The 26,893-nt window shown below is 39.8% G+C and overlaps 1 protein-coding gene across 2 annotated transcripts; it reads left to right on the top strand.

The window, feature by feature from the left end:
- Positions 1 to 25,930, top strand: emc2 (ER membrane protein complex subunit 2). 2 transcript variants are annotated; one of them, XM_054781987.1, is made up of 12 exons: positions 1 to 136; positions 834 to 947; positions 3,944 to 4,008; positions 9,083 to 9,168; positions 10,554 to 10,611; positions 14,308 to 14,393; positions 14,996 to 15,055; positions 17,897 to 17,978; positions 18,143 to 18,253; positions 19,772 to 19,876; positions 25,506 to 25,609; positions 25,701 to 25,930. In XM_054781987.1, exons 1-11 carry the CDS (start codon positions 97 to 99, stop codon positions 25,590 to 25,592), a joined length of 894 nt encoding a protein of 297 aa, XP_054637962.1. In that variant the 5' UTR covers positions 1 to 96; the 3' UTR covers positions 25,593 to 25,609; positions 25,701 to 25,930. The 2 variants fall into 2 exon arrangements, with proteins under 2 accessions (XP_054637962.1, XP_054637961.1); XM_054781986.1 differs by having other exon boundaries at positions 25,506 to 25,930.
- Positions 25,931 to 26,893: the final 963 nt, after the last annotated feature.

Here is a 26,893-nt window from a genome sequence, read left to right as displayed (position 1 = left end):
CTTTTTCGATAAGTAAACTATATCTGAATATTTTTACATCCGGTCACGCCCACCAGCACTGGCACGCCTATCCAAGTCTGTTGTCATAAAGAAAAGATGGCGTCTGTGTCAGAAATGTACGATGTCGGCTGGGAAGGTAAGGCAAATGATAGTTGTTTCTGAAGTATTATTTGATGGTCAGTGGTTAGATGTTTATTACAGTACGCTGTTGTAAAATAGTACAAGACTGTCGTTTGTTTTATGATTTAAAGTGACAATGTGGGAAGAAGTTAGCCGCTCGTAACAGCACGGCTAGCATTAAGTGTTGTGATGCTTATGGTTGCTTATTCGAGATTATAGCGATAGCACATTAAGGTTGCTAGCTATAGTATTATATTGTGAGTATGAGTGAGTATGTAAGGGGATACATCGGGTTCTGATGGGTGCAACTTACCGTTTTCAGTCATGTTACCCTAGTTTTTTAGCGACTGCTATTGCTATCGTTAGCCCTTAGCCGCATAGTAGTGATGGTTTACCCTGCAAATATTAAATTAACATTGCGTCAAAAGTTGAGTGGTAATGTCTTTGCTAAGAATATGTGAAGTTTTTGCGTTAGTAAAATGCTTAAACGGTATTCATAACGCAAATAAATGCAGTCATTGGAACCGGATGTGTTCCCCCCGTCTACAAGTTAGCAATGAATTCCATTCACGCACATGCACTTCCTTTTATTAGATCAGTCTTTATTGCAATCGTGCATGCCTCCAGCTGTCCAAATCCGTGCAATGTTTACTGATAGATGCTGCTAATTCTTGTCGCTTTATTGCTGAACGACTGACTACTTACGTCCATAGAGATGAGAGACAAGCTTCGAAAATGGAGAGACGAAAACTGCAGAAACAGTGAGCAAATAGTGGATGTTGGTGGGGAACTCATCAGCGAACATTCATCAAAACTGGGGGACGACAGTAAGTGCATTTCTTAAGTAATTGTGCATCAGAAATTGTAAGCTAGATGCCAACTGAGATAGACTTGTATAGTTTGTTGTGTTGTTAACTGTTTGTAAACTGTATTGTTAACATAGAGAAATGCAATTCCGTGGGGGCCACTGTGATATATGTGATATAAGTATTTTTACATTTTGTAAAAAGGCTTTAAAGATGTGTGTGACACATTTTTAAAGCCTTTTTACAAAATTAAAAACATTTATTTGTACAATAAAAAATGAGCTGCAGGCCGCAAATGGCTTCCAGGCCGCGCTTTGGACACTCATGGTGTAGCGAGTAGTTTGGAAATTGTACTTGTGGAACTTGTGTGGTAAATTAAACTGAATGTGTTTGCATTTTTAGGACCGTAACCAGCCTCTGTTACACATACAGTAGGTAACACGGCTGTTGTTGCCACATCAGGTCCATAACACACTAGCTGACTTTTATGCAATCTGATAATTATATATTTGGTAGGGGTGTAATGGTGCTTGAATACATTTTTCGATACATTGCCTTCGGTTCAGTACAGCGGCGTACCAATTTCCCATGCGACAGTTGCATTCTAAGCAACTCAAGTCGAGACTCATTTGAAATAGGAGGAATTGCTGAGTTGCAACCACCTGACCTAGAGGCAGATCACATCACTTCCGTTGAGCCGATGTGGGTCATACAATAACTGTAACCGCATCCATTCCACACTCAGTATATTATACAATGTTTGGCAGATTAAAGCGAATAAGGGTGCATGTCGTTGAAGTTAATTGCTTTCCAGCTGAGTGTACATGGTGTGTTGCATGAAAACATGAAAACAATGGTTAAAAACAAGGCAATCAAACGGCTCCGAAAGTTTATCTTCCACGTCAGGCATTATGAATGGCAGGTGAAAATAATGCGTCTAACTAAGCATGCATCGACCTATTGTGCCGATTTCCTTACTGTCACTGTCCCCTTTTGCTCTGCCAGACTGACAGCTAGCAACCGGGCCTAGAGCTAAAGCTAGCTGGAGCAAAGAGCCAGGCAGCGGCTCGCTGTTAGAACTTATGATCAGTGAAAACAGCAAAGCTACTGTAAATGTGGGTTTCAGGATGCCCGCTGATATCGTTGAAGTTTGGTATAAATAAAGGACGGGGGCCACGGCTGCAGGAGACACAGGGGTTCTCTTTAGCAGCCATCAAGAGACCTTCACAACACACACAACACACTTATGGCTTGCCACATCCTGTTTACTTGGGGTAACAAAATAAGGATGTCACAAACAGAAGCTTACACTTCTATGAGAAAAATTTGGGAGTTCATGGCATTGGATGACCAGCCAATTTCGGTCGCTGTGCACTTTATTTTTGATAAATCATGTCTGCAGTGTAACCTGTAACCACATTTTACAAACAATTTGGTTTGTTTGTAAAATGTGAAAAATAAAAGCCTAAAGGAACTGATATGATTACGTAGTTCGGACAGCAAATTTATAAACTTTTCATTCATATTTGAAAGAACTACCTCAAGGCCAGTTAAAACAAGTATGTATTGTTTCACTGGTATTGTTCAATGTTTGTCAAGAAAATAAGATTGGAACTTTGAAGGTATATTCTGTCACTTATTTAAAAATAATCTGTATCGGCCAAACTCGGAATCGGCAGGTCAGGCTTTTTAAGGATCGGTGGTTTTCCAGAAGATTGTAATGGTGCACCCCTACTTCTAACATGTCTCTCTGTTTTTACACCAAGTCAGGCTGCATTAATACATTCTTGTGTGTGCCCTCCATTGTTTTGCTGCACTGTTTTTCCAAGAGGGTGTTAATTGAATAATTCATTTGTTTTAAATAACAAGGCCTATCACAATAATTGATAAATCGATGAATCGAACGATAAAAAAACGTCCTTGATAAATTGACATGTGCACGTATGCGTGTGTGTTTCATCTGCTCCTCTCTCTGTGCCACACAGGCTGGGTGACAAGAGGGTTCATTCACTCTGCATCTGTCTGTGCGCATTAGTTCCATAGTGGAATGAACAGAGAGAGTGAGCCCTCATCTCATTCAACCTCTTTGTGGAGGCAGGGCTACTAGTGAGTGGCTGCAGAGGGTTAGCGGTTAGCCTCGTGAGACAGCATAGGCTAACATGAATGAAGGCGCAGAAGCAATGGTTCCTGAGGCGAATGCCACAGCCAACAGCCCCAGTGTGGGAATATTTCGGTTTTAAACAGAATGAATAAAGGAAGCGCATGAACACAGACGACCAACGCGGAAAGTTTTCTCAAGTTTTCTCAACAGTTTTCTTTTGTGAGGCAATTCTTTCTGCATTTGCTATTTTCATGATATTTCAACTTTGGGTTTAGTAAACATTTTGCTTATTGTTGGTCACTGCAAACGGTAGCGTGTACAGACTCCATTAGATGCAGCCATATATATGCAATATTTTCTCTCTGACCTTACATGACTTCTAGCTAGGAGTATGATTCGGTGCCCCCCACCCCCAGCTGGCGAGGACTATAGCCAGATTTCACATCACGTGCAATCCAGCCATACTAAACAGCATGCTGCTTTTTGCCTCCTGAATACAAAAGTGAAGGCTTCACAATCTACAGACAAGCAGCAACAGAATGAGGCAGCATTGAAGGCCTGGAAAGTACCCAGAAAAAACCAATGCAAATACTGGGAGAGCATGCAAACTCCTCACAGTAAGGTCAGAGCCGAGATTCCAACCCACCACCTTTAACTTTAAGACAGACGTACTAACCACATGCTCAAATGTGCTGCCCAATGTGGAAAGTTTATTTCAAAAATACTTTGGAGCGTTTGGTTTTACGTCATGGAAGGTTGCGTGAGTTCAATTATGTGCAGCATTTGGGTTAAGAAGTCTTGTGTTTTTATGGGAATTCTAGAGTTCAACATGTCGCATTTCATGTAATGTTGTATCAAGCAGGGCAGTGGAAAGCGTGTTAACACAGCATCTCTTGTCTGTCTCTCTCCTGCCCAGTATGGATAATTTATGAGCAGGTGATGATTGCTGCATTGGACTGCAGTCGGGACGACTTGGCTTTGGTAAGTTTTTATGGCGCTTCCTTCCACACCCAAGAAGAGCCTCAAAAGTAATCATTCTTGCTCTTACAGCCATTTTCACTTGTAGTAGCATCTTTGCCAAATGTGTAAATACAATTATTACTTTATCGTTTGGAAAAAATGATTAGTTTAGGGTCAGAATAAAAGGCTGTAGCACATGAGTACAGGTAAAATCTGCCAAAAAAAAAAAGACCATGGTTAATGAAATGGCTAATTTCCAATTAGTATGGATGTAATCATTCCTTTTGTTGGCACTGTTGTCGCAGTTGTCAGTTGACATATTACTCACGTGGAGGGTCACCGAATGTGGAGAGGTGATTGAGAAGGAGACCGGAGTTGAGGAAAAGTTGTAGAAAGAGTTACTCCACTGAACAACAAGCAACAACTACTTAACGTTTCAGTTGCTAACAACAATCACATGACCCAGAAACTGAAGTTTTTGGAAAAGTGTGACCTACCACTATGAAATAATAACGTAACATTACGAGTTAAAAAAAAAATATGTTTATGTTGTGAACTTCTTGGGCCACTTAATTGTATTTATTTCAATTTTGCTTTGTGTTTTTTAATTTTTATTTTATTCAGAAAATATATATTGTATTTTATTTTATTCAGAAAATATATATTGTATTGCGTCTTGAGTTGCAGGATTAGCCACAGTAGACTGCATTGAGAACTGCATTTTATTTATTTAGAAAGAATTCAGTTATTTTATTTTGAATACATATGTTCCACTTTCATCGTGTTATATTATATGGTTTAAAAATTACTCAATATTAAAAATTAACTTTCTTGAAGTTTGAGTTAATTTGTACTTGGTGTAGAAACCCTTGTTGGCGAGCACAGAGGTCAGATGTTTCTTGTAGTTGGTCACCGGGGCTACAAGCATCTCAGGAGGAATTTTGAACCACCCTTCTTTACAAATACTCTCCAAAGCCTGAAGGTTTTGACTCTGTCGCATAGCAACTCAAAAGTTTCAGCTCTCTCCACAGATTTGCAATGGGATTAAGGTCCGGAGACTGGTTAGGCCACTCCAGGATCTTAATATGCTTCTTCTTGTGCCACTCCTTTTGTTGCCTAGATCATATGTTGTGGGTCATTGTCATGGTGCAAGACCCATCTGTTACCTGTTAATTTTAGTTGACGGCGGGGGGGGGTTTCATTTAAGATGCTACGCTACATGCCATCATTCTTCAGCCCTTCAATGTAGTGAAATCTTCCTGTACTCTTAGCAGAGAAAAAGCCCCAAAGCAGAATGTGTCGAACTCAATTTTTGACAGAGGAAATGGTGTTCTTGTTGGTTGGTAAGAATCAAATTCTTACTTAAATCAGTCATATAAAAATTGATTTAGAACCTTTTTATTTAATGTTTTTTCCGATGTTTTTGTTGATATTCTGAAGTTGTCCGTTCACTTTATAAGTTTTAAAATAAACTTAGCCTAAAAATATAGAATGTTACAAAATCAACCGAGGATCAACTTATTTCTCCCACGGTATGTTCCAAAAAACCCAAATCAGTTTAAATTAATTAATTTAATTTATTGAATTAATTCTATATGTTTCACATTTTTTCATACCGTATCAATAACACCACAATAGGCGGATGCCTGATGAGATACACTATGGTAGTCTGCAACCATACGTTTTTAGTTTTCTATCACAAACAGCATGTGGGTGGGCTGCTTTAAAGACAAGGGGTAGAAGGGTTCCATTGGCACTCAACCTCACATCCATTCCAGCTGAAGACAAGTCTAGAAAACCAGGTCACCATGTCATCAACATCTATCAGTATAATGAAAGATGGAATCTGACCTTTTTGAAGTAAGAGTGACAAAAAACAGACCTAATAGAAAAGGCTAAATTTAGCCGGCCAGGCTCCCTATGGGGATGACAACCCTAGCTTGCATCCGTATGGGCTGTAAAGGGGGAAACCCTGTTTCCGTCACAGGAGCGAGTGGCTTCGGTCCCTGGTTGTATTTGGTTTAGGTTGACTGCCCAAGCCATCTCATCTTGTGTGATCTACAGTGATGCCTTCACTGCCGCAAGAATGAGCACTTGAGCATCCACAGCATGAAATGATTAGCCTGAAACTGCATCTTCAAGGCCGCCTGGTATTCTTATTCTGCGTCTGCAGACAACCATCAGATGCTGATTCTGTATATGTTATATTTTTACAACATTGATATTATCCAAGAACACCACCCAAAGTTAGAAGTCATTGTACTTGGGGATTTGAATGCCCACGATGAAGTTTGGTTTGGAACCAAAAAAACTGATATTCATGGGGAATATGCACAAGAGTTTGCTTTACCCGATAACCTCCACCAACTTGTAAATGACCCTACCAGATTAGGGAAAGATGGAAACGGCTCCAAACTGTACCTCTTCTTCACCACTTCTCCGGGCAACCATGTTATCACTGTCTGCGCTTGTCTTGGTTCATCTGACCACTGTGTTGGATACTTTGTGGATAACTACACGCTTCTATCCTTGAGCAAAGTTAGCAAGCTCAAAGTTTGGAACTGCGAGCCAACTGGGGTGGATTGCCTTCATACCTGGCTGATGCTGAGTGGACTGCTTTCTCAAAAGGGCAAAGTGCCAATGCAGCATGGACCTGTATGAAGAATAACATCCGCAATGCCATGGACTTCTTTATACCTTCAAAAACAACTATGCATCGGTACTCTGACAAATCCTGGTTCAATGATGAGTGCCATGTAGTAGTTCAAAAAAAAGCTGAAGGCCTATAAAAAGTGGCAGAAGGATCACACAAAGGATCTTGGATCTTGTACATGAAGTGAAACTTGGAATGCCAACGTGTACCATATGACGTGTTCGTACCCAGTTCTCACAGTAGTTAGAGTATAAATTCAAATATGCAAACAACAAGCAGTGGCGGAAACTTGTCAATAAATCTGTTACCGACAGTAATAAATCCTCTGCTGTTAACTAATAAGTGATGGTCAATCTCTCAGCGAGGCGAAAGACGAGGACAAGCTGCTGAACAACACCTTTTGCTGCTCATGCTCATCTTGATGACAGTGGCAAGTGTCCCTTGAGTTTACCACTAAAAACTAGTGAATCTCTCGGTACCTTGAAATTCTGGCCCAAAAATGTTCTCAGTAAACTACGTTCCCTTGACACTTCTAAGGCCAATGGTCCAGATGAGATCAGAGCAACAGTATTTAAAAAATGTGAACCGGGCTTGCTCCAAAACCTGACAAGATGTTCTAGATTTCTTTTGACACAAAGACCGTTTTTTCAGACTGGAAATCTGCCCATATGATTGCCGTACCAAAAAAGGAAACAAACAAGATCCTTCAAACTACAGGCCCATATCTCTGCTGCCCATAATTTCCAAAGTCACGGAAGGCCTCATTTGTGATCATACACGAAAACATCCAGACAAACAACAGCTTCTTTGCGAGACTCAGTATGGATTCTGTGAGAAGAGATCTACAATTGATATGCTTTCTTACATCACTCAGTGGTGGAATAATGTTCTCGACTCACAACAAGAAATTTGCGTTCTCGCATTAGATGTAAAGAAAGCTTTCGATCGTGTGTGGCACTGTGGCCTTCTGTCAAAACTGACGTCATTTGGCATTCAAGGAGACCTACATTGCTGGATTTCATCTTTCTTAGCTAATAGACAACAGCATGTTGTTCTAGATGGATTTGCTTCTTCAGCATCACCTCTATTTGCTGGCGTGCAACAAGGGAGTGTACTTGGCACGTTACTTTTCCTGATGTATATTGATGACCTGGCTTCACACTTAGAAAACGACCTCCACCAGTTTGCAGACAAGTCATCTCTTCATGTGACCATTAAAAACCCAAAGCTCAGAGACATACTGTATCTGTATAAAGCTTGCAGGGAGACTTTGATGGCATTGAAAAATGCGCTTCTGACTGGTGCATCACTTTCAATGCCAGCAAAACTGAAGAGATGATCATTAGCAGGAAACGAGAGCAGAATCACCCTTATGAAAATTAAGCTGATTCCAGCAAAAAGCATTACTGTCCTCGAGATCATCATTACCATCACCTTAACATGGACTCCTTGTATCAAAGTAGTTGTTAAGAAAACTGCTAAGAGATTATACATCCTGGGACGTACGAAAAAACCTCCTCCCTCTCTGAGCACAAATCACCATCTACAAGACATACTGTACATACGACCACTTATGTAGTACGCTTCTGCTATTTGGAGTGGAGCAGGCAGCACAGCACTTACACTATTAGGCTGCAGAGGACAGCCCTCGGATTACTAAAATCAAGGAACCACTCACAGCACGAATTCTTCCACTTGAACATAGGTGGAAAGTTGCATCCCTTTGCACTTTTCACAGACATGAAAAACTTCATGAAACCATCCATTGAAATAGCTTGAATCCTACCTGATTAAACAAAAAATGCACACATAACTCGATCTTCTGCAAGTAGTCACCCCTAGGTAGTCAATATTCCCAAGTCCAACACCCAGTGTCATCTTTCTTCCTACATCCCAAGAACAGTTAGGTTGTGGAACTCCCTCCCGCCAACCATGTTTCCAGAGACTCCTAACATGAACTGTTTCAAGTCAGCAGTTAATGCACATTTCTTTTTGAACAATATTATTCGTGAATGAAATACAAATCGGCTTTTTGTTTTGTGGCTATTTATGTATATTACATTTTAGGGCCACTTTTCAGCTATGTGATGGCACCACCAGGCCTTGAACCTCCTTAAAAAAAAAAAAACCCAAAAAACTTAAGATTTTTTTATTTTAGAGTAACTAACAGATTTAAGCAAACAGTTACTGCGGACAGCAGGAAAAATTCATTAAGTGGGCAACAGGGTAAAAAAAAATGCAAAGATGTATTTGGTTATACAGAAGTTATACAGCTTCTGATGAAAGCAAAATAGGCCTTTTCCTTTCCTTTTCCTTCTTTTTGTTGTGTGTGTGTGTGTGTGTGTGTGTGTGAGAGAGAGGGATAAAGTGGGTGAATGGAGCATAAAATAGTAGATGCTGCCAAATATAATTGGTGTCTCTCATCTGGCCACATCCTTGCAGACCTGTCTACAGGAACTGAGGAAGCAGTTTCCAGATAGCCACAGAGTGAAGCGATTATCGGGCATGAGGCTGGAAGCTTTGGAAAGGTAAGCACAGGACACCAAATTTGGGGAAAGAAGATGGGGCAAAAATAGCATCACTTTTGTGAATTGTACTTAAGGAGGCTCAAAATGAGAAGCAATTTCCAGATTATATGTCAAACAATAGTCCTGAGTGTGTGCATGTCCAAAAAGAGTTGGGAGTTGGGTGTGTTTATGTTGGAATACCCAGCATTCATTTACAGAATTGGGTAATGCAGAAAAAGCTTTGACGTTGGGTTGCCCTATATAGCCCTTGAGTCTGTGTAAGGGATTCCCGGGAAGGAAGTGGTAATATCCCACTGTTTTTGTTGGGGTCCCTCAGTAGCTGATTTCGTAACTTTCTTTCCTGTCCGGTTTTGGTCAAGCGAGTGTCTTGGCCCTGTAAATGTTTACATCACTCGTCACAAGTGTTTTCTCTTCCCACAATGATTTGTTTTATTTACAAGTATATGGAGTAACATTTAGCTCTCAAATTAAGTAGGCTGCACAGCGGAAGCTCATATGTAATAGACAAAGCTAAGTAGACTTGAGGACAGCTTCAAACAGTGCTTCCCAAATACCCCTCGACCTTTCCAAATCACAGTGGCTTTCTGCCTTGTGCATCTAAAATTTTCCAAAGTGTGGCTGAGCAATAAAGTGAGTGTGAGAGAGGCAGCAGTGCTGGAAGTGTGGTGGTACAGCGCTAATGGAAACCAGAGTTGCTTCTGTCTGTTGTAGTGTGTTGGGTGGGACACAGTCAGTTTACTGACTAGACCTTGCCTTTTGACAGCTAAAATTCAGGTTAAACTGTGAGAGAAAAATGTTTTAAAATGACCCTTGTGTACCTAAATATGACAAGTGAAGAGCACATGACTGCTTATCTTTCTAGTTTCGGTTACTGTACAATTTTGATGTTTTTAGCTTATAAAATTGGCCTTTAAACATAATTATGTTGGCTCAAGCCACCAGTATTGGGTGCTCAAGGTTGCTTGTGTTGTGGTATTATGCATAGTTCAAGACACAGACAACTTAACAACTTGGCTGCACATCTAAGCACATGTCAAAGCAGCAATCTGATCTTGTTTAAAGGTGACTCAAAGTGGATACAATCAAACACACTGAATATTCAAAACATAGAGCTTTGTTTGCCATGGATTTCATGACTCATTGTGAAATGATACAGACTCGCACAAGGTTGGCTGTATGACCAGCAAACTACATTTACATGAGTGTTTATTTCGCCCTTAAGATCACCACTGATTACTGTATAGCCTTACTGTAATCATAGAAACCTCCCATTCTGTATACAGAAACTTGATTATCTCGAGCTCCGTTGGATTTCTCCACCACCTTATTTTACAACATTGAAAAAAGAATTGTGTAAAAACAAAATATTTTGTCTTTTTCCTAAGGTACGATGAGGCCAACAAGCACTATGATGCCATTCTTCTAGAAGACCCCACAAATACGGTAAAGCAGATAACTTTTTTTGTTTTATTTACTTTTGTGTTGTACCCTGAATGCTATGAACATTTGAGCCATAAATGTTGATGTGTCACCCCTTTCCTCCTCACTGCTCGGTTCTTCCAATTGCCCACAAAACTAAATTTAAATGAGTTTGAGGGAGAGGTTTTGGTGAATAAAGTGATATTTGTGGTTTTATTTAGTAGAATGTGTTTGTTGGAAGATGTAAGAAGAGCTTTGAACTTTTGAAGGTGATTTTCTGAACGTTGGAGGTGTAAGTGATGAAGTCATAGTTAAACTGAAAAATCAAACCAAATGAGTAAGAGAGACATTCGAGGAGCCATCAAAATCAAACACATTCTTCAGGAATCCACATGAAAAATCAGCAACACTTTGTAAATCTTTAGGTGCAGTTAGATTATTCAGACTCATGACCATAGAACAGTCAAATGTTTTTTGTATGTAATAATGGACGCCAGTACAAGGTGGTCACGTGACAGTGTTTCAAAGCGGCAAAGGAGAAATCGGTCAGGCATATAACATTTCAGTTCATTATGAAAATCAAGCCTTGGTTCAAGGCATTGTTAAATAACTTTTGGTAAACACTACAGTATACCCTCCCATATACAGTGGAACCTTGGTTAGAGTCATTAATTTGTTCCTGAAGGTCCAACTCAAACCGAAACAAACGTTAACCGAATACATTTTTCCCCTAAGAAATAATCAAAATCAATTTTTTTATTTAGAAGTAGTTTTTTTTTTTTTTTTTTTTTTTTTTTTTTTTTTTTTTTTACAGTGCCTGGCTTCGGGAGTTTTTTTTTTTTTTTTTTTTTTTTTTTTTTTAAGTATTTCACCTGCCTTTGAAAATATCCTTTCACGAGGCAGAGATGAGGTGGGTGCATAGCACACACGACACGTGTAATAAACCGAAATCCACAAAATGTGAGATGACAGGAGACGTCCATTGCCTTTTGCAGACGCTTTCAATTTTGCAATGCCTGCCAAATCTGCAAACCACTTCCTGAGGCGGTCATGTGGTACAGCCGACCAGTGACGCTCATCATTTCGGGCTACTTCCTTAAATGAAGCAAGCCTTGAAGCCTCAGCATATCTCATAACATTATGACCTTGAGCTGCAAATAACATTACTGACCCATAACTTTCGCTGCTAACAACCCTATTTTACAAAAGGTACAACAGTACCTTTTCCACGCCTCCCCTAATGTAGCCATGGGGGGAAACACTGAAGCGGTCTTGTCAGTTCTTCCTTGACACTTGTGCATAGGCGGTTGCTCTGTCAAGCCATTGGGAATGGAACAAAACATTGGTTCTCTCTTTTGTGGGGTGTTCACTGTAAACCTTTTTCCTATCATCCTTGTCCCATGTGACAGGGTGTAGTGACTGAGGGTGGGGCAGTGATTAGCCTCACCATTGAGTCAACTGTCTTAAGGCAAGGGGTATCTCACGCATTTTTTCCTGCATGTTCAAGAATCAGCAGGGAATAGGCCTTTTTAGAAATTGGAAAATTGGTGACCGCAAGGAAGACTTGCAAAGCATGCCAGCAGAGATTGGAAACTAAGCTGTTGTAATTACAGGCTGTGGAGTAGATGTGGTACCCATTAACCAAAATTGTGGAATCAACAAAAATTGCAGAAGTTTTTTTTCTTTTCCTTTTTGCCATGGTGGTGTCCAAAAATGTTTAAAACTCATTGCTTTGCTTAAACCTCAATTGTCTACAAAGGTAGATATATTTTTGCTCAAAATAATTTACCTTTCTTCGAGTACATATTATGATGGCTTCAGCCTTTGTGTTGTATACCAATCCTTCATTCATCTAGCTTTTTATTTGATGCATTTTCATCACTTTTTTTACACCACAAAAATAGATACTCGGCGTTCCACCCTTGTAGACATAGCAGTAATAGTCAAGGCAGGTTGTTGCCGATCATATAGCCAACCTGGATAATAAGTCATCCACTCCTCAAACCTTAGGTCTCCACAGAGCACTAATTAAAAAATGACAACAGCGGTCCCACTGCTAGTTTTCAAAATTAATTTAAATAGAGGAGACAGGGAAGTGGTTTGAAATTGCCTTTCATTTAATTTCATTCAATAAACTGCTGCTTTTTCAGCTTCCAACTTATATGTCTTCCTTTCAAACCCAAGTGGTTCTTTATCTTGGAAGGAAAAAAGGCTGTCATGATACCAGGATCACACGTATACAATTTAGCATTGTGCCAAATTGCACCTGCATGCCATTTATTCTGAAATAAGTATAAATTCCACAGTCTTTCCAAATTTGAAATGTACATAGTGTAATTTCATTTGATAATGTAATAGTTTCCATTGACATTGGTGCAAAGATATGTTATGATATGGGCACAATGTTTTATGCTTGTTCTCATAGACCGGGTCAGTAATAATGGGATCAGTTTTGCAATGAAAAGTGTCATGTTTTTGGCTGCCCATTTATATAGCAGCAGGAGACACTTTGAAAATAGCAGATGTGCATGTGTGTAGGCACGTTGAGTGTTCACCCGAACATTATTCTAGTTTTGTGTTCTTATAGCACTTCTCTTCCAACATGTAGATTTATTACATTGTTACCATGTCTGGCACAGTTGCATTACTTATGAAAGCCCCCATTCACATGTTTTGTATAGTGTGTTTCACACTGGAGGACAAGCAGTCAGTGTGCATGTATGCAATGTGTCATTGCCAACTACTGGCCTGGCATGCATGTTACAGGTTTGGTAGCTTTAAAAACTTAAAAGAACGTTATTGCATTTATTATATATGCCCTAATGTTATGTACATATGCCCTAAAATATTGCTGCTCTGTTGTGGGATGAGTGGAGACTGCAGTGCCCCCCCTGCAGGTCCCTGTCCCATCTTGATGGAAAAGTGGATTCCTTTTGTTGACATGTCAGAAAGAGGCCTAAATTTACAGCCCCCTTGACATGACTCATAGATTTCTCCCAATGGCTTTGCCAATGAGTGCAGGAGAGGAAGCCCCACTCAATCAAGTGCCAGTCCATAAATAAAGCTGTGGCGACGCAGTGCTGTTCTAATGGAGCAGCAGCGTCTTGTTAACGTTTTCACTCCCTTACCATGAGGAGGAGAATAAGGGGAGTACAACATGGAAAGTCAGAGCAGTGGAAGTAATACTTGATTGAGAACCTAATCCACCTTAAGGTTTCAACATGAAAATGAAGCGAAAAGCAGTTTTCAGCTAATATAAGTTGGGCTGGTGAAATCCTAGATGCATGCAGTGCCAGTAGGAAGGCAGGCATTGGGGTTTAGGAGAGTATGCAGTTTTCCCAAATGATTCTGGGATGACTCACCACTTTATCTTGGCCTGTGAGCTCATTTATTGGACATTGCCACTATCTCCTCTAATGTCTTGGCTGGCTTCTTCATTTAAAATGCTCTGGTAATGGAATAAATAAATTTTACAACGTTAATCTGTTGTTTGTGGCTTTTCCCATTTATCTTCATGTCTGTTGTTGTAATGCACCGAATTGCTGATTTTGTTTTTCGCTTTAATTTATAATTCTGTAAATATTGAAAGTTGCTGTACAAAGAAAGGGGACGTGTAATGTAAACATGCGGTATACAATCAGTTACTCTTTTTCTCACCCCTTCAGACACACACTTCACTTCAGTTCACTTCCCAAATTGTGTTTGCTGTCTACTCTTCAGGCTGCAAGAAAACGCAAAATCTCTATACTGAAGGCCCAGGGGAAGAGCACTGAAGCCATCCGGGAGCTCAATGAGTATTTAGAGCAGTACGTATCCGTATCTCCATTTGCACAGCTTTTATTTTAATTGCCGTAAAACTTCATTTATAAAGCAATTTAACGACAAACATTAGAGATCAGTAATATATAAAAACAAACAGCATAATAATCTATGGCAAAAACCGAAAGTAAAACAGATTTTAACCCACCTTACACAATGCCTGAAAACAACTTCTTACTTTATAAAGAATTGGAAGACACTTATAATATATGTATACCATATACGTTTAGAATGTAACTAAATACCATGTTTTGATTATGTTTTTGATTCTTACTAAATACTTTCTGTATACAAATATTTTTTACATTTATGGAGAATGCAGCAATGCAGTGATTTGTACATGGGCAAACTGGTCTCCTTTTAACATCAGTGTGTGTATATATCTGTTATTAATAAAGCTTGTGCATGTTGGGACATGGCCCTATTCAGATTAGGTTAACTACAGTTTGCATGACAATGTGTAGTATTGTCCTATTTTCCTTAATATTTTAATGCATCTGTTCATGTAAACATAGGTAGTTATATGCTTGATGAACTTGTGTATAATAAATATAACGTGTATAATAAAGGGATCATTTTGTGTCAACAGGTTTGTTGGGGACCAAGAAGCATGGCATGAGTTGTCAGAACTATACATAAATGAACATGAGTAAGTGCATTTTCATTATTAATGCAAAACAGATTTTTAATAATTACTTTCAATGTGTTACAATTTCACAATTGAATCTCATTATGTAACAAGCAAAAGCAAGATAATATCAGGGATTCTGTCAACCGCAGCTGACCTAAGTTGTGGTGTCAAACCCTTCCTACTCTTTAACACAAACCACTCAGCTGTCCCCACCTCTCACCAAAAAGATATACGCCACCCGGATTAGCAGAATCGTGGCGACATAAGCCATTGTCCACATAACTTTCGACATAACAGAAAGTAGCGAAGTCTGGTGCATTTGGGGGTGTGGACTCTAGAGGCAACCTGTGAAGCTCTAATGAACTCTTGACGCCCAAGAGAGTAACAAGTATACATGACAATTTGGAGTTGAACTCACTTTTGATGCCAGCGGGTTAAGACATTAATGGCTGTGTAAGTTATTATGAGGGGACAGTAAATGTACACCTATACCGGTACAAGCTGTACGCTGACTACTTTCCATTGTATCTGTCATTTTTTCAGTGTTGTCCAATGAAAAGAAATTTTATCATATATTTAATATCTACTATAATATAATACAATTGTATCTCACTTATACAACAGCAAAAGTAGCAGGTACTGTGTATCTGATCATCCCTAACTTGCATAATTTAAGTAAATTAATAGACTCAAAATAGCCCACAAATTGGGCAGGCAGATGTGCGTGCGTCTTTATGATATAAAAGCGATTTCTGTAAAAACTGCGATTCCCCTCTCAGCTAGGGGTTTAAATCGAGCTCTGTCCATGTTTATCACGTAAGGGAAGTGTAATAGGATCCCCTATGTATGAGAGCAGAAAGATGCTCTGCCCCTCTACTGACATCTTTGTTACCAAGGTGAGTGCCTAGACAGACACTGAAGTGGCATCTAAAATTTGCTTGTGTGCGCTCATGCTAGCTCTATAGTGTCTCGGTTGCTCTGGTGTTAAGGCAGTGGCAGCAGGAATGCGCAGAACAGTGAGGAGGCTACTTATTGGATATTTCATGCTTTTGTGTGAGAGGCTTTATTGCTGTAGTAGCCAGAGGAAATCCAGGGGTGATCGGATTATCTCCCAGCATATCCCAACACTTCTAATATCGCACTATTCACTCCCACAGCTCCTTGTCTCCAGGCGTGTCAATTTCTTTTTCATTGTTTTCTTTATTGCCATGTTAAAACTTCATGTTTCCCCTCCCCCTCTTCCGCATCAGCATCATCACTTTTTTCCAGACGGAAAGAGAGCGCACTTGCTGTGAAATTCTCAGGAGAGGGTGGTGCACTTTTTTTCCCCCAAGAAAAAAACGAGCCTAATGAAGATGTAAGGCTGGAGAAATAAAGCCTCCTCCTGCAACACAGTGGGACTTAAACATAGACCAATCACTTTTTTTGTTTTGTGACATTAGCAGGGTTGGATCAGACATTGTTATAAATGTAATTATCAGCATGGTTGTAAAGTATAAAAAGTTTATCAAGTAAATTAGTGATAGTAATTTTTGTTTCAAACACGCAACACAATCTGAAGATATTAACAGTCAAAATTTGGGCATGAAAGTGAGGCAGCATGGTATTAATGACTTTACTAACCTCCAAAAGAAAGTAAATATTATAGTGGCTACGGACTTGCTCTACCTGTGGTAGCACATGCACTTCAGAGCAGCCATGGAGAGTAGCTTGGAGATGGTTAGGTTAGATGGCTTAGAGAAAAGTGAAGAGGTAAGAGGTCTGGCCCGGTTTCAAGATTCTTGTTGGAGCTAATGGAACACTGTTGCAGGCCAGGGCCACTGCACGCGCACATCTGAAAGTCTTTATGGAGAGGAAGTGGTAATTGTAAGCAGCCCCCAATTTTCTGAGCCCTCAGATCTCCTCCTCTTTGGAACCCCCTCCCCTGTTTATTTCTTTCATTCTCTTTCCCCACCTTTCTTTCCCTCCTATTCTGTTCTTTCAGCCACTTGCTGTGGGAGGCTTGAAATAGACTTCTTCATGTTGTGGCAGTTGAAGCTGGGCGGCATAACCTCGAAACTGTTAGAGAGTTGGACATTTCTAGTTTAAATTTTTTCTATGGGAAACATTTTTTTGAAATCCAAACAAATCTGAGGCCAACCAGCACCCAGCAACATATTGGGTTCAGAGATTGGCACCTAATATCTTAGATGTGCAATAATGTGTACATTATCTGTCAAATCAGCACTCAATTACACAGAGCTACGGAAACATCATGACTGTTTTTTTCCCCCCCGGTCCAAATTAAATAGAAATTGTCTCAAAAGAAAGCACGAAACAATCAAGGAAAATGTCAGCGTGAGACCATTTTTAACTTGAAAGTACCTTCCGAGTGATTGTTTTTAGTGAATAGACGGGGTGTCTATACACAGATGCCGCTCTTGGTTATTGTTCTATATGTAAGATTTATTGTGAGTTAATGAGTTTCACTTGTCCAGGGCAAGTGAAAGAAAAAATCTATTAAAGGTAGGGAGTCAGCATTAGTGTGACATCATCACTTAGCTGTCTGCTGAGAAGTGATGTCATTTGAGTACCAGCACGGTGTCTCAGCTGGGACTGTAATGCTGACTTCAGGAAAATAACTATACATTAGAGACTAAAAACACACACAGACATGACTGAGCCTCCCTTGTTGGCCTATCACCACATTAGATTGGCTTGTAACTGGTAAATTAAACAATATAATATAGATCATTTCTGTGTAAAGATAACCTTGCTCACAGTTTTCACTTCACTACGCTATTTCACAACTCACAAATCTAATAAATGACATACCCACAGCTGTATCAATTCTGACTCTTTTTGTTTTTCTTTTCACAGCTATGGAAAAGCTGCATTTTGTCTTGAGGAGCTGATGATGACCAATCCTCACAATCACTTGTATTGTGAGCAGTATGCTGAGGTAGTTATCCATCTAAACTTCATCTAGCATTGCATAGGAAGTAATACATAAGAGTGACACCCACACTTAATTTCGGGTCATTGCTTATGCAGATGTCATACGGTCATTACTTACTACTCGTACACACACAGCTTATGGGCTATGTTTAATTGTTCCTCACACAGGTGAAGTACACTCAGGGAGGGCTGGAAAACTTGGAGCTGTCAAGAAAGTATTTTGCCCAGGCTCTCAGGCTGAACAACAGAAACATGAGAGCATTGTTTGGTCTGTACATGGTGAGTATTGCTTTGCATGATGAGAAATGGGGAGAGAAAGCGAGAGAGAAGAAACACAAATATACATTCTTTAGTCCTAAAGTTTGTCATTGTTGAGGCTAGCCACTAAGTGTGGCAAGTTCAAGTCTAGGTACAGTTGTGTGTGCATGTGTTTTTAGGGGGGAAGGAGGGGCTCTCAGACAGGTTAAAATCATTGCTGACTCAGGTGGTGAACTCAGGCAGTGGAAAGTCTTCCCCACTGGAGCTCTTTATTTAAGTAATAATACCCCTTTGCTGGGACCATTTTTATGATAATGACTTAAAAAATATAGTACTCACACAGTGAAAGGAAGATCAGCAGCACAGAACATCTAGCCAGCATTTTGTCCCAAGCAAATGATCCAACCAGGTGCCACTTAGATTGTAGTCTTGGCTGAACAGCACTCTTATTTAATTTGTTGAAAACCAGACTGTGTTGCAATGCATCATCTGTAAGTGAGACCTGACATAAGAACACAAACGACAGGGAGCTTGGCATTAAAGGTGCAGAGGAGAAGCAGGTCTAACACAGAGAGCTCATGTTTCCTCTTTGCGGCACTGGCATTTTTCATACAATCACCTAAACACCGTAAAACAGCTCACCCTCTGAAACTGCTCTGAAGGGTAAGCAGCGAGTATAAAAGGAGAAAAAGTAGGATCACATGGAAACATTTGTTTCCATTAATTTATATTTACATGGCAATAGAGCAGACCTTACATGATTCCGTCATCATCTGGTAACACTTAAGTCTTGTAGTCAGTAAATATTTTAAGTGGTATTTAATTCTCAGCTGATGATGGATTTGATACTGTTGTATTTTGTCTGCAAGTCTTGTGCCACATCTTGACAGGTGCAAAAAGGTCAGTGAAAGTGCAGGGAACTTTCACCGGCTTTCACCAACCTAGACATTTCCACAGACAAACTGGCAGCACTGACCACAGTTGGGCTGCGGGTAAGTTATTTACAAGTGTGGGGATTCCCCTCCATAACAGTGCACTTTGTCATGCAGGGATAACCTGTCTGGGTTGACATAATCTAAACTGTGGTTACTCTTGAGTTATAACGAAATAGGAATGGAGGAATGCTTACTAAAAGATCCAGACATTTAAAGAAAATAAGTGTAAAAAAGGACACTGACAGGTGTGGAGTTAAGGTTTCAGCGTTCTGGTTGGGATGACTTTAAACTGCAGACGAGTAGATGATGGCAGGAACATAGGAAAGGCATGGTATCTGTGGTTAGGAGGGGACATACTTTATCAGGCCAAGTGTAGTGTGACTGTGTTTCACACGTTGCTTCGTTGATTTTTTTTTTTTTTTAACCAGAGACATTTAAAGCTTGTATCATCAGGCAAGGCTTGCTCCCCCCTGTTTCATTTGAAGTGTGGTAGATAGAGGGCAAGGACATAACTGTTGCCCAGCATATCTTACTTCCACATGTATTACTCTTTGATCGTGTTTGAATAGAACGACACATTATCTTCCTGTGCTTTTTCATCTAGTCTGCAAGTCACATTGCTGCAAGCCCAAAGGTTAGTGCCAAGGTGAAGAAGGACAACATAAAGTATGCTGCTTGGGCTGCCACTCAAATAAACAGAGCATATAAGGTGAGTGATATCACAAGTGTTCATTGTATTTGAATGGTTAATCACTTCATCCTATTGCTTTTGTCCTATTGATATTTTCAGTTCTGTGTGGCGCTGAAAACATTGTTTTGTTGTTGTTAAAACATCACCATCACTCAAATTATTTTGAGTTTTTTGTTGCTGTTGGCTTTTATGAGGCATGTTTATACAATACCCTCAGCTTTTAAAAATTAGTCAAATTTGCATTTAATTAATAAAAAACTCAATACATTTACTTTTGCCGACTTAGTCATGATCAAAGTTGTGCTCACTGACTTTGAACTGAAATGAGTGGATACATGGAAGTGAAGTATGTAGAGAGAACATAATCCAGGGGGATTATTTTCTGCAAAGTATGCACATTTGACTTCATCCTCTAGTTGGAGTTTGTTGGCTCACTACAACATAATTGTATTGTTTTCTGGGTAGTTGATTGCAGATGAACAGTATTAGAATAGTTTGTGTCTCCAAGTATGCTTGGATGCTTGCAGTTTCACAAGCATCTTATTTGTACATGATAGAATAGCCCCACTGTTGTGATAAATAATAGGAAACAATGTGCTCGAAGAGTGTTTTCTTCAGCTTTTTTGGTTCTGAGAGATAAATGTTAAATTTGACTTCTTAATTAAAAGCAGAATTTGTTCAATAATTGATGTGACTGAGGCTTTTTGAAACCGCAAGTACAAAAAACAGTTGACAGCGTGATATATAATACTCCAATATTTTTGAGAAATACAAACTAATTTTTTAAAAAACAATGTTTTGACCATGGGCAATTGCAGCATTTTCTTGAAGGAACACGATTTGAGAGGTGTTCTCGTTCACAATGTGTTTTGTTTACATTTCCTTATTTGGGCTTGCACAGCTGGGATTTATACAGTAGGTGCTTGCGATCCCTTCTCCACATGTGTAATTTAGGATGTGTGTGTTTTTTCATGGCTGTGTCAGACAACTTAAATGACAAGGTGTAAGGTTGCCTTCTTTATTTTTTTCTTCCTTACCTCCCATTAAATGACTTCAGTGCTCTTTTAAAAAGGAGCAATGCTGTGGGCCTCTGTTAGACAGCTGCAGGCTGCTGTGGGTACGTGCTGACTGATTGATGGCTTCTTTAAAGCGTTGCTTGTGTCAGTCGTCCACATTTATTAGACTTCGGTACCTGGTGATTGACATACCTCAGTGTGAGGTGGGAAGGTGGGCAGGTGAGTGCAAGTGGGAGTGGACGTCGGCAAGAGGTCATGCTGGCTGGGGCCCATTTATTAAAAGGAAAAAAGTAATTAGCGGTGGGGTCAGTTGACACGTTAAAGACCTGTAGACACGTGGATTGTTGTGGCTGCATTTAAAGAAGCCTGGCCATGCCCCTCCCCCCTACTGCAACTCTTCAAACTAGCTAATACAGTTTGTACTTCCAGGCAGCAGCTTTTTAGATTTTCTTAATAGTAGTGATGTCTTGATATTTGGTAAGGACAAACCTACAGATACAGTTGTCACAAGGGATGCCCCGATCTGATCTTCAGGATCTGGATCGGCTGCCGATCCACTGTATTTGTGACGATCGGATAATATCGGCTTCGGCCACGAGATCGGGCCAATCCGGTTGCTGTATCACATTCCTAACTCTGAGCCACACTCCAACATGGTAGGTGCAGTAATACGCCACCTGCAAGAAGAAGAAAACGCATTACATTAATTACATTGATAATGTGATTGGAATTGCACCTGTGACTCCATCTTCCGCCATCACGAGCACGTGCATTACAGTTTGTTGAAGATTTTGTAGCTATATGTGCTGAGGCTGACATACCAGTTAGCAGCTCCATCTTTTCTCAATTGCTGGACAAAATGGGCCAATGTTGTATTGCATCAATAAATGTAAGGATTTTTCACTAACCCAAATAGCACACACTCTATGCTGGTAAAATAAGTGGAAAAGGTAAAAAACTGAATTCTAAAAAATTTACATGGAAAAAACAGAATTTGCTAAAAACTTCAAACGGATTTCATAGGGCCCTAATAGAGTTAGTTAAAAAAAAAAAGCAATATAATCTAAATCACACCACAAATTAATCTATAATCATGTCAAATTATTAGTCCTACCCTAAAAGTATTTTGCACGCCCATTTTTTCCAGTTTTATCTTTTATAGGATGGACTTTTATTTGATCTTTTATTGGATTAGGGACCTGACTCACAGAGGTTTGCAATACTTATACAGCAATACTTGGGTTTCATTATTTTTAATGCTTTGGAAAGCTATTTTCATAACCATATTCAATTCCACAAATTCACATTTGTAACAAAAGCTTATTATAAAAAAAAAACAAAAAAATAAGTCTGGATTGGATCAGCAAGACTATTAAAAAAAAAAAAAAAATCGTATCGGAAGCCAAAACATGTGGATCGGGACATCCGTAGTTGTCACATAAGTCGTTCTTACCTCCACGTGTACACAAACTACAGTTAAATCTAAATTTATCATAGATATCAAAACTAATCTATTATCTCTATCGGCCTTCAGAAGCAGTAAGTTATCGTTATCAGTTTGTAAGAAAAATATTGTGCATCTCTACTTTTAAACAGACTTTTCAAGTAATTTAATTTGCAATAATTTCGCAATATGATAAAATGCAATGTTCGGATCGTAGGTGCCGTCTTGAGCAGGGGGACCTTGCGGGCACTGTAGAATCTCAGTTCATTACAACAAGTGAGAAAATGACATTTTATGCCAAATGTATTTAATATTATCTTGGTCATTCATTACATGTTGGGTGCGGATTAGATGATTTTTCCCAAATCGTTTGCTGCTACTGATGAGGTCCTCTGTCACGGACCATGAACTCAAACTGCGTCATGATACTATAATCAGATGCTCTCAATAGATGTTTTGTCTGCTCCGACTGCTGAACAGGGCAGAAGTTAATGTGGTGGTCACGCCTCAGGCTGAAGAGATAATTGACTACGGGACTACCTGGGGTAATAGCGCATTAGGCAGCAAGGCGATGAAATGCAATGATCATTATAGCTACACACCCTAAATCCAGCTGGATGAGTCACAGTCACTATATTTATATGCACCAAAACAGTCAGATTTCTGAAATAACTCTCTCGGTCTCAGCCAAACGCTAAACGCCATGTGCTTCCGAAACACTAGGGAACGATTTTGGTCATTTCAGCCTCTTTGGCTATGTGAGTTTCTCAAAGAGGAAAAGAATGCTACATGTTAATGGATAACTGTTACTGATAGAAGTCAGCAGGTCAAGTTGGTACCAGCTTTCTCTAGCTCAGACTCTACTGTGTATAAATGACATCTGCCTTGTCTGTTGTAGTTATGGTGCTCCTCAAGCATATAGAAAAATATCATTGACTCCTCTAAACTACAATAAAATACTCCTGTCTACAATACATTTGATGCTTCATATCCTTCAAAGCAAATGCTGCAACAGTAAATGTGCTGTTACTGAGTGGATGAAATAGGTTTGGATGGATCGTGTAGGAGACAGGTTTAGGTTGCTGTCTGCAGAGTTGTGGAAGCGCCGGTTACATGGGCATAGGGGGGCGGAAATTATAATGGGCGCTCGCTTGTAGCAAGGAGGAGAAGGAGCGAGGACAAGTGGGGAAGCCACACTGTTGTTGACTGCTATTAAACGCTATATTTTGCCATCATACTTATTATTTTAAAAGTTTTCCATCCTAGTCTCTACTGCAGTCGCTTAATACATGCATGAAATGCATTCTGGGCTTCAGCGTCTCCAAGTGTGTCTCACTACGAACCATGCTTCAAAATTGCTTTGACTGACTATATGAAAACAAACTTTCCGCTGCGCAGTTAAGTATTTTTAAGGCATTCATGTCAATGACGTCTATGGGAATTGTGAGTGTTTCCCATACGTTCATTCATTTGTGGTGGCATGGCACAAATAGATCTGCTGCACAAATAAATGTTCGCCCGTGCTCATATGCACTTCGTAACATACCTGGTCTGCTAGAGAATAAGTTTAGGGACTGTTAATATATTTAGCGAGTAATCAGATCCTCTACAGACTCTTTTTCAAAAAGGTGAATGGCAACAGATCGAGTGAAGTGGCCTCCTTCACAATCTGAAAGCACACATCGGTGGATCTGTCTTGTTTGACATTAAAAAAAACAACAACAACAAAAGTAGCAACGGAAGAAAATTTCATTTGTAGCTCTAAACCTATTTGGTTGGGTAACTTTTTGCATGATTATGTCAGTACGTAACAGTTCCTATTTGAACACAGCGTCTGTGTGTGTTCGTGTATGTGTGTGTTCATCGTCGGACAAATGTATCGTGTCTCTCGGGGCTCATCTCTCACCTTGGAAGACTGGCCGATTGTGCTCTCTTGCTCAGGAACACAATTTAATTGTCATTTAATCTCCATCTTGAATTAATCTGCTGTGTTCCACTTTGGGTCATGGTACTTTCATCAAGATTTCCTAGAAAGTCACACAGGGTGTTGACAGACTGTTTTTATCTATATATTCGGTACGAGAACCATCATTTGTCTTAGGAGTTGCTCTTAACTGTGCCTTAACCTTCTTGAGGTACCACCACTCGGTCAATATCAATAAAATGAGTTCAGCTCCACTTTGCAGTCAATGTTATTTAATGATGACTCTTGCACCCTTTTAAAGTTTTGTCATTTGAGCTCATGAGCTAACAATGTGTTTAATGACCTGTTGTGTCCAAATAGATTGAAAATATGAGCAAAAATTGCATCTGATCAGTCATTCAGAAAGATGTGTGTGACTCATAATAGTAGCCATTTTTCATTTAATTGGCCTGACCCTTTTGTTCTGTCCTGAGGTTAAGGAAGGCCCAAGGTGAAGGATGTCGACATTATCATTTGATATTTTTTGAGGATACGCCCCAGTCTGTTGCAAAGTTTAATTGGGTAGAGAAAAGTGTGCTCTTCTACAATATGTCCATATGTGTCTGTTTTTGGATTCTAATCTGGCGACATTTCCTGTGAAGGCCATCAGAGAGCAGTGTTGTGTGCTTGAGGTCACGGAAGAGCTTTGATCCTGCCTAAGAGCTCACACGCACAGACCTAAAATAGCACTTATGCAACAGTTAATTTCAACAGTTAGCTTTACGTCTTTGCTTATCAACTGATGTGTCTCATTTGTGCCTCTTTACCAATAAGGTTAAAGGTGGATGTTTCTGCTTTGGTGCTAGGTGTGTGGTTTGTGTGTGTGCGCTCTTGGGCGGCATGGCTCAGGTGGTAGAGTGGTCGTCTTCCAACCTGAAGGTTGTGGGTTTGATCCTCCGTCCTCGCGTGATCGTGTCGATACTGAACCCTCAGTTGCTCCTGATGCTGCGTCATCAGGTAAATGGGTAAATGTGCTAGCAGTGTCAAAGAGTGCCTTGGAGGTGGAAAAGCGCTATACAAGTGAAAGACCATTTACCATCACGATTGTGTAAGATCGATAGATACTTTTATTTTTCTCCAAGAGATATGCTTTGTTTTAGTATGAAAAGCCCTTCCTTCACTATTTTCTTTGGTGGAGAGAATTGTATTGATTTTACTCTTTTCCCCCCCTCCCTTCTTTCCCCCGTCCCATTGTCGTTCTCTCACAACTTTTCTGACATGCAGCTGGCTGGCCGTGGTTCCAAGGAGAACAAGTGTTCCTTAAAGGCAGTGGAGGAGATGCTGGAATCCATGCAGATCACCATGTCCTAGATACCTTCCGTCATTCTGTTGGTGACCACACACTAGCGCTATGACCTTTTTAAAGCTTAACTTTAATTATATATTTTTTTGTTTTGTTTTTTTGTGTGTCCTTTCAAGTTTGGAGCTGGCAGTTGACTGAAATTTATTTGGACAACGGAAGATTTCCCCCACTCATGTTGTATTTTTAGGGGCAACTTCCAAGTAGTTAAGACAAAGGCTATAACAACGTAAGCAGTAAAGATGGCAAGCTGTACAGTGAATGATATTTATACAGACGACCCTGATGGAAAAACTTGCCTTTTAGTCAAACTTGTCAAAATGTCTTAATAAAAGTTGAACTCATTACATTTTCTTCTTGGGTGTTTGCATTTGAGTTATTGTGGCTCTTGGTTTGGTTCCATATATTGAAAAGGTTCCAAGGGTGAGGCTTATTGATATTTAACCTATCCTGCTATCCTGGAGCAGGATTGGAAACATTGCATGAATAGGCTGCTGATTCCAAAATTTTTCCTTTCAATTATCCCAAGCGGCAGCTGAATCAACTTGAGCACACTGTATAACAGCTCTCATTTTATTTGGAATACTGCAGAGAACAGTCAGCCATGGATTGGAACGCGCAAATAAAACCTCGTTCTGGGAACATTCGCACTGTTCTTAGGTTCAGCCTTGTACACCCAGCTGTACATCGAAATGGGTCCAAATGTTCGATTGACCCCAATTATTTGTGACCATCAAGTCTGTAATCCAATAATGCCAGTCTTTCAATCTCGGAATCGAGTGTTGAACGTATGGTGCTGTAAGGCCAAAATGCCATTTGTCAAGTTTTAATACCTTTTGGGTCTTTGTTTGACCAGAAACACGATCATCAGAGTCAGGCTTACAGCACATGTAAAATCAAATGATCCCTGCTTGATATTGAGGCCATTCATTCAATTTTGTCAAAAGAGCTAAAAGTAGGGACGCTCCAATCAGGGTTTTATGCTGCCCATTCTGATACTGATCATCCGTGAGTGAAATTGCAAAGGGGAACCATAGTCACCTTCATTTAGACAAAAACATATTTTACTTGCTTTTTTAAGAGAACATACATTACTGGTGAAACTTACAGTAGATTAGATGCCTTCTTTAAAGAGACTTTGGATGTGAGAGCACATAGTTTGATGGTGTTCTACCAGGGCTTCCACGGGTGAGTGTCCAGCATTGGCTACATTAGCTGCTGTTTGACTGATGATCACATCGTGAGCCTCAAAGTCACCATACTCTGTCAAGTGTTTGTTCTTCCAATGCCGTCTTAAATGACAGCTTTTTAA

This window comes from Dunckerocampus dactyliophorus, chromosome 7, assembly GCF_027744805.1.
Source record: "Dunckerocampus dactyliophorus isolate RoL2022-P2 chromosome 7, RoL_Ddac_1.1, whole genome shotgun sequence".
NCBI classification, from domain to species: Eukaryota; Metazoa; Chordata; class Actinopteri; order Syngnathiformes; family Syngnathidae; genus Dunckerocampus; species Dunckerocampus dactyliophorus.
This window is presented reverse-complemented; position numbering and strand designations above follow the sequence as displayed.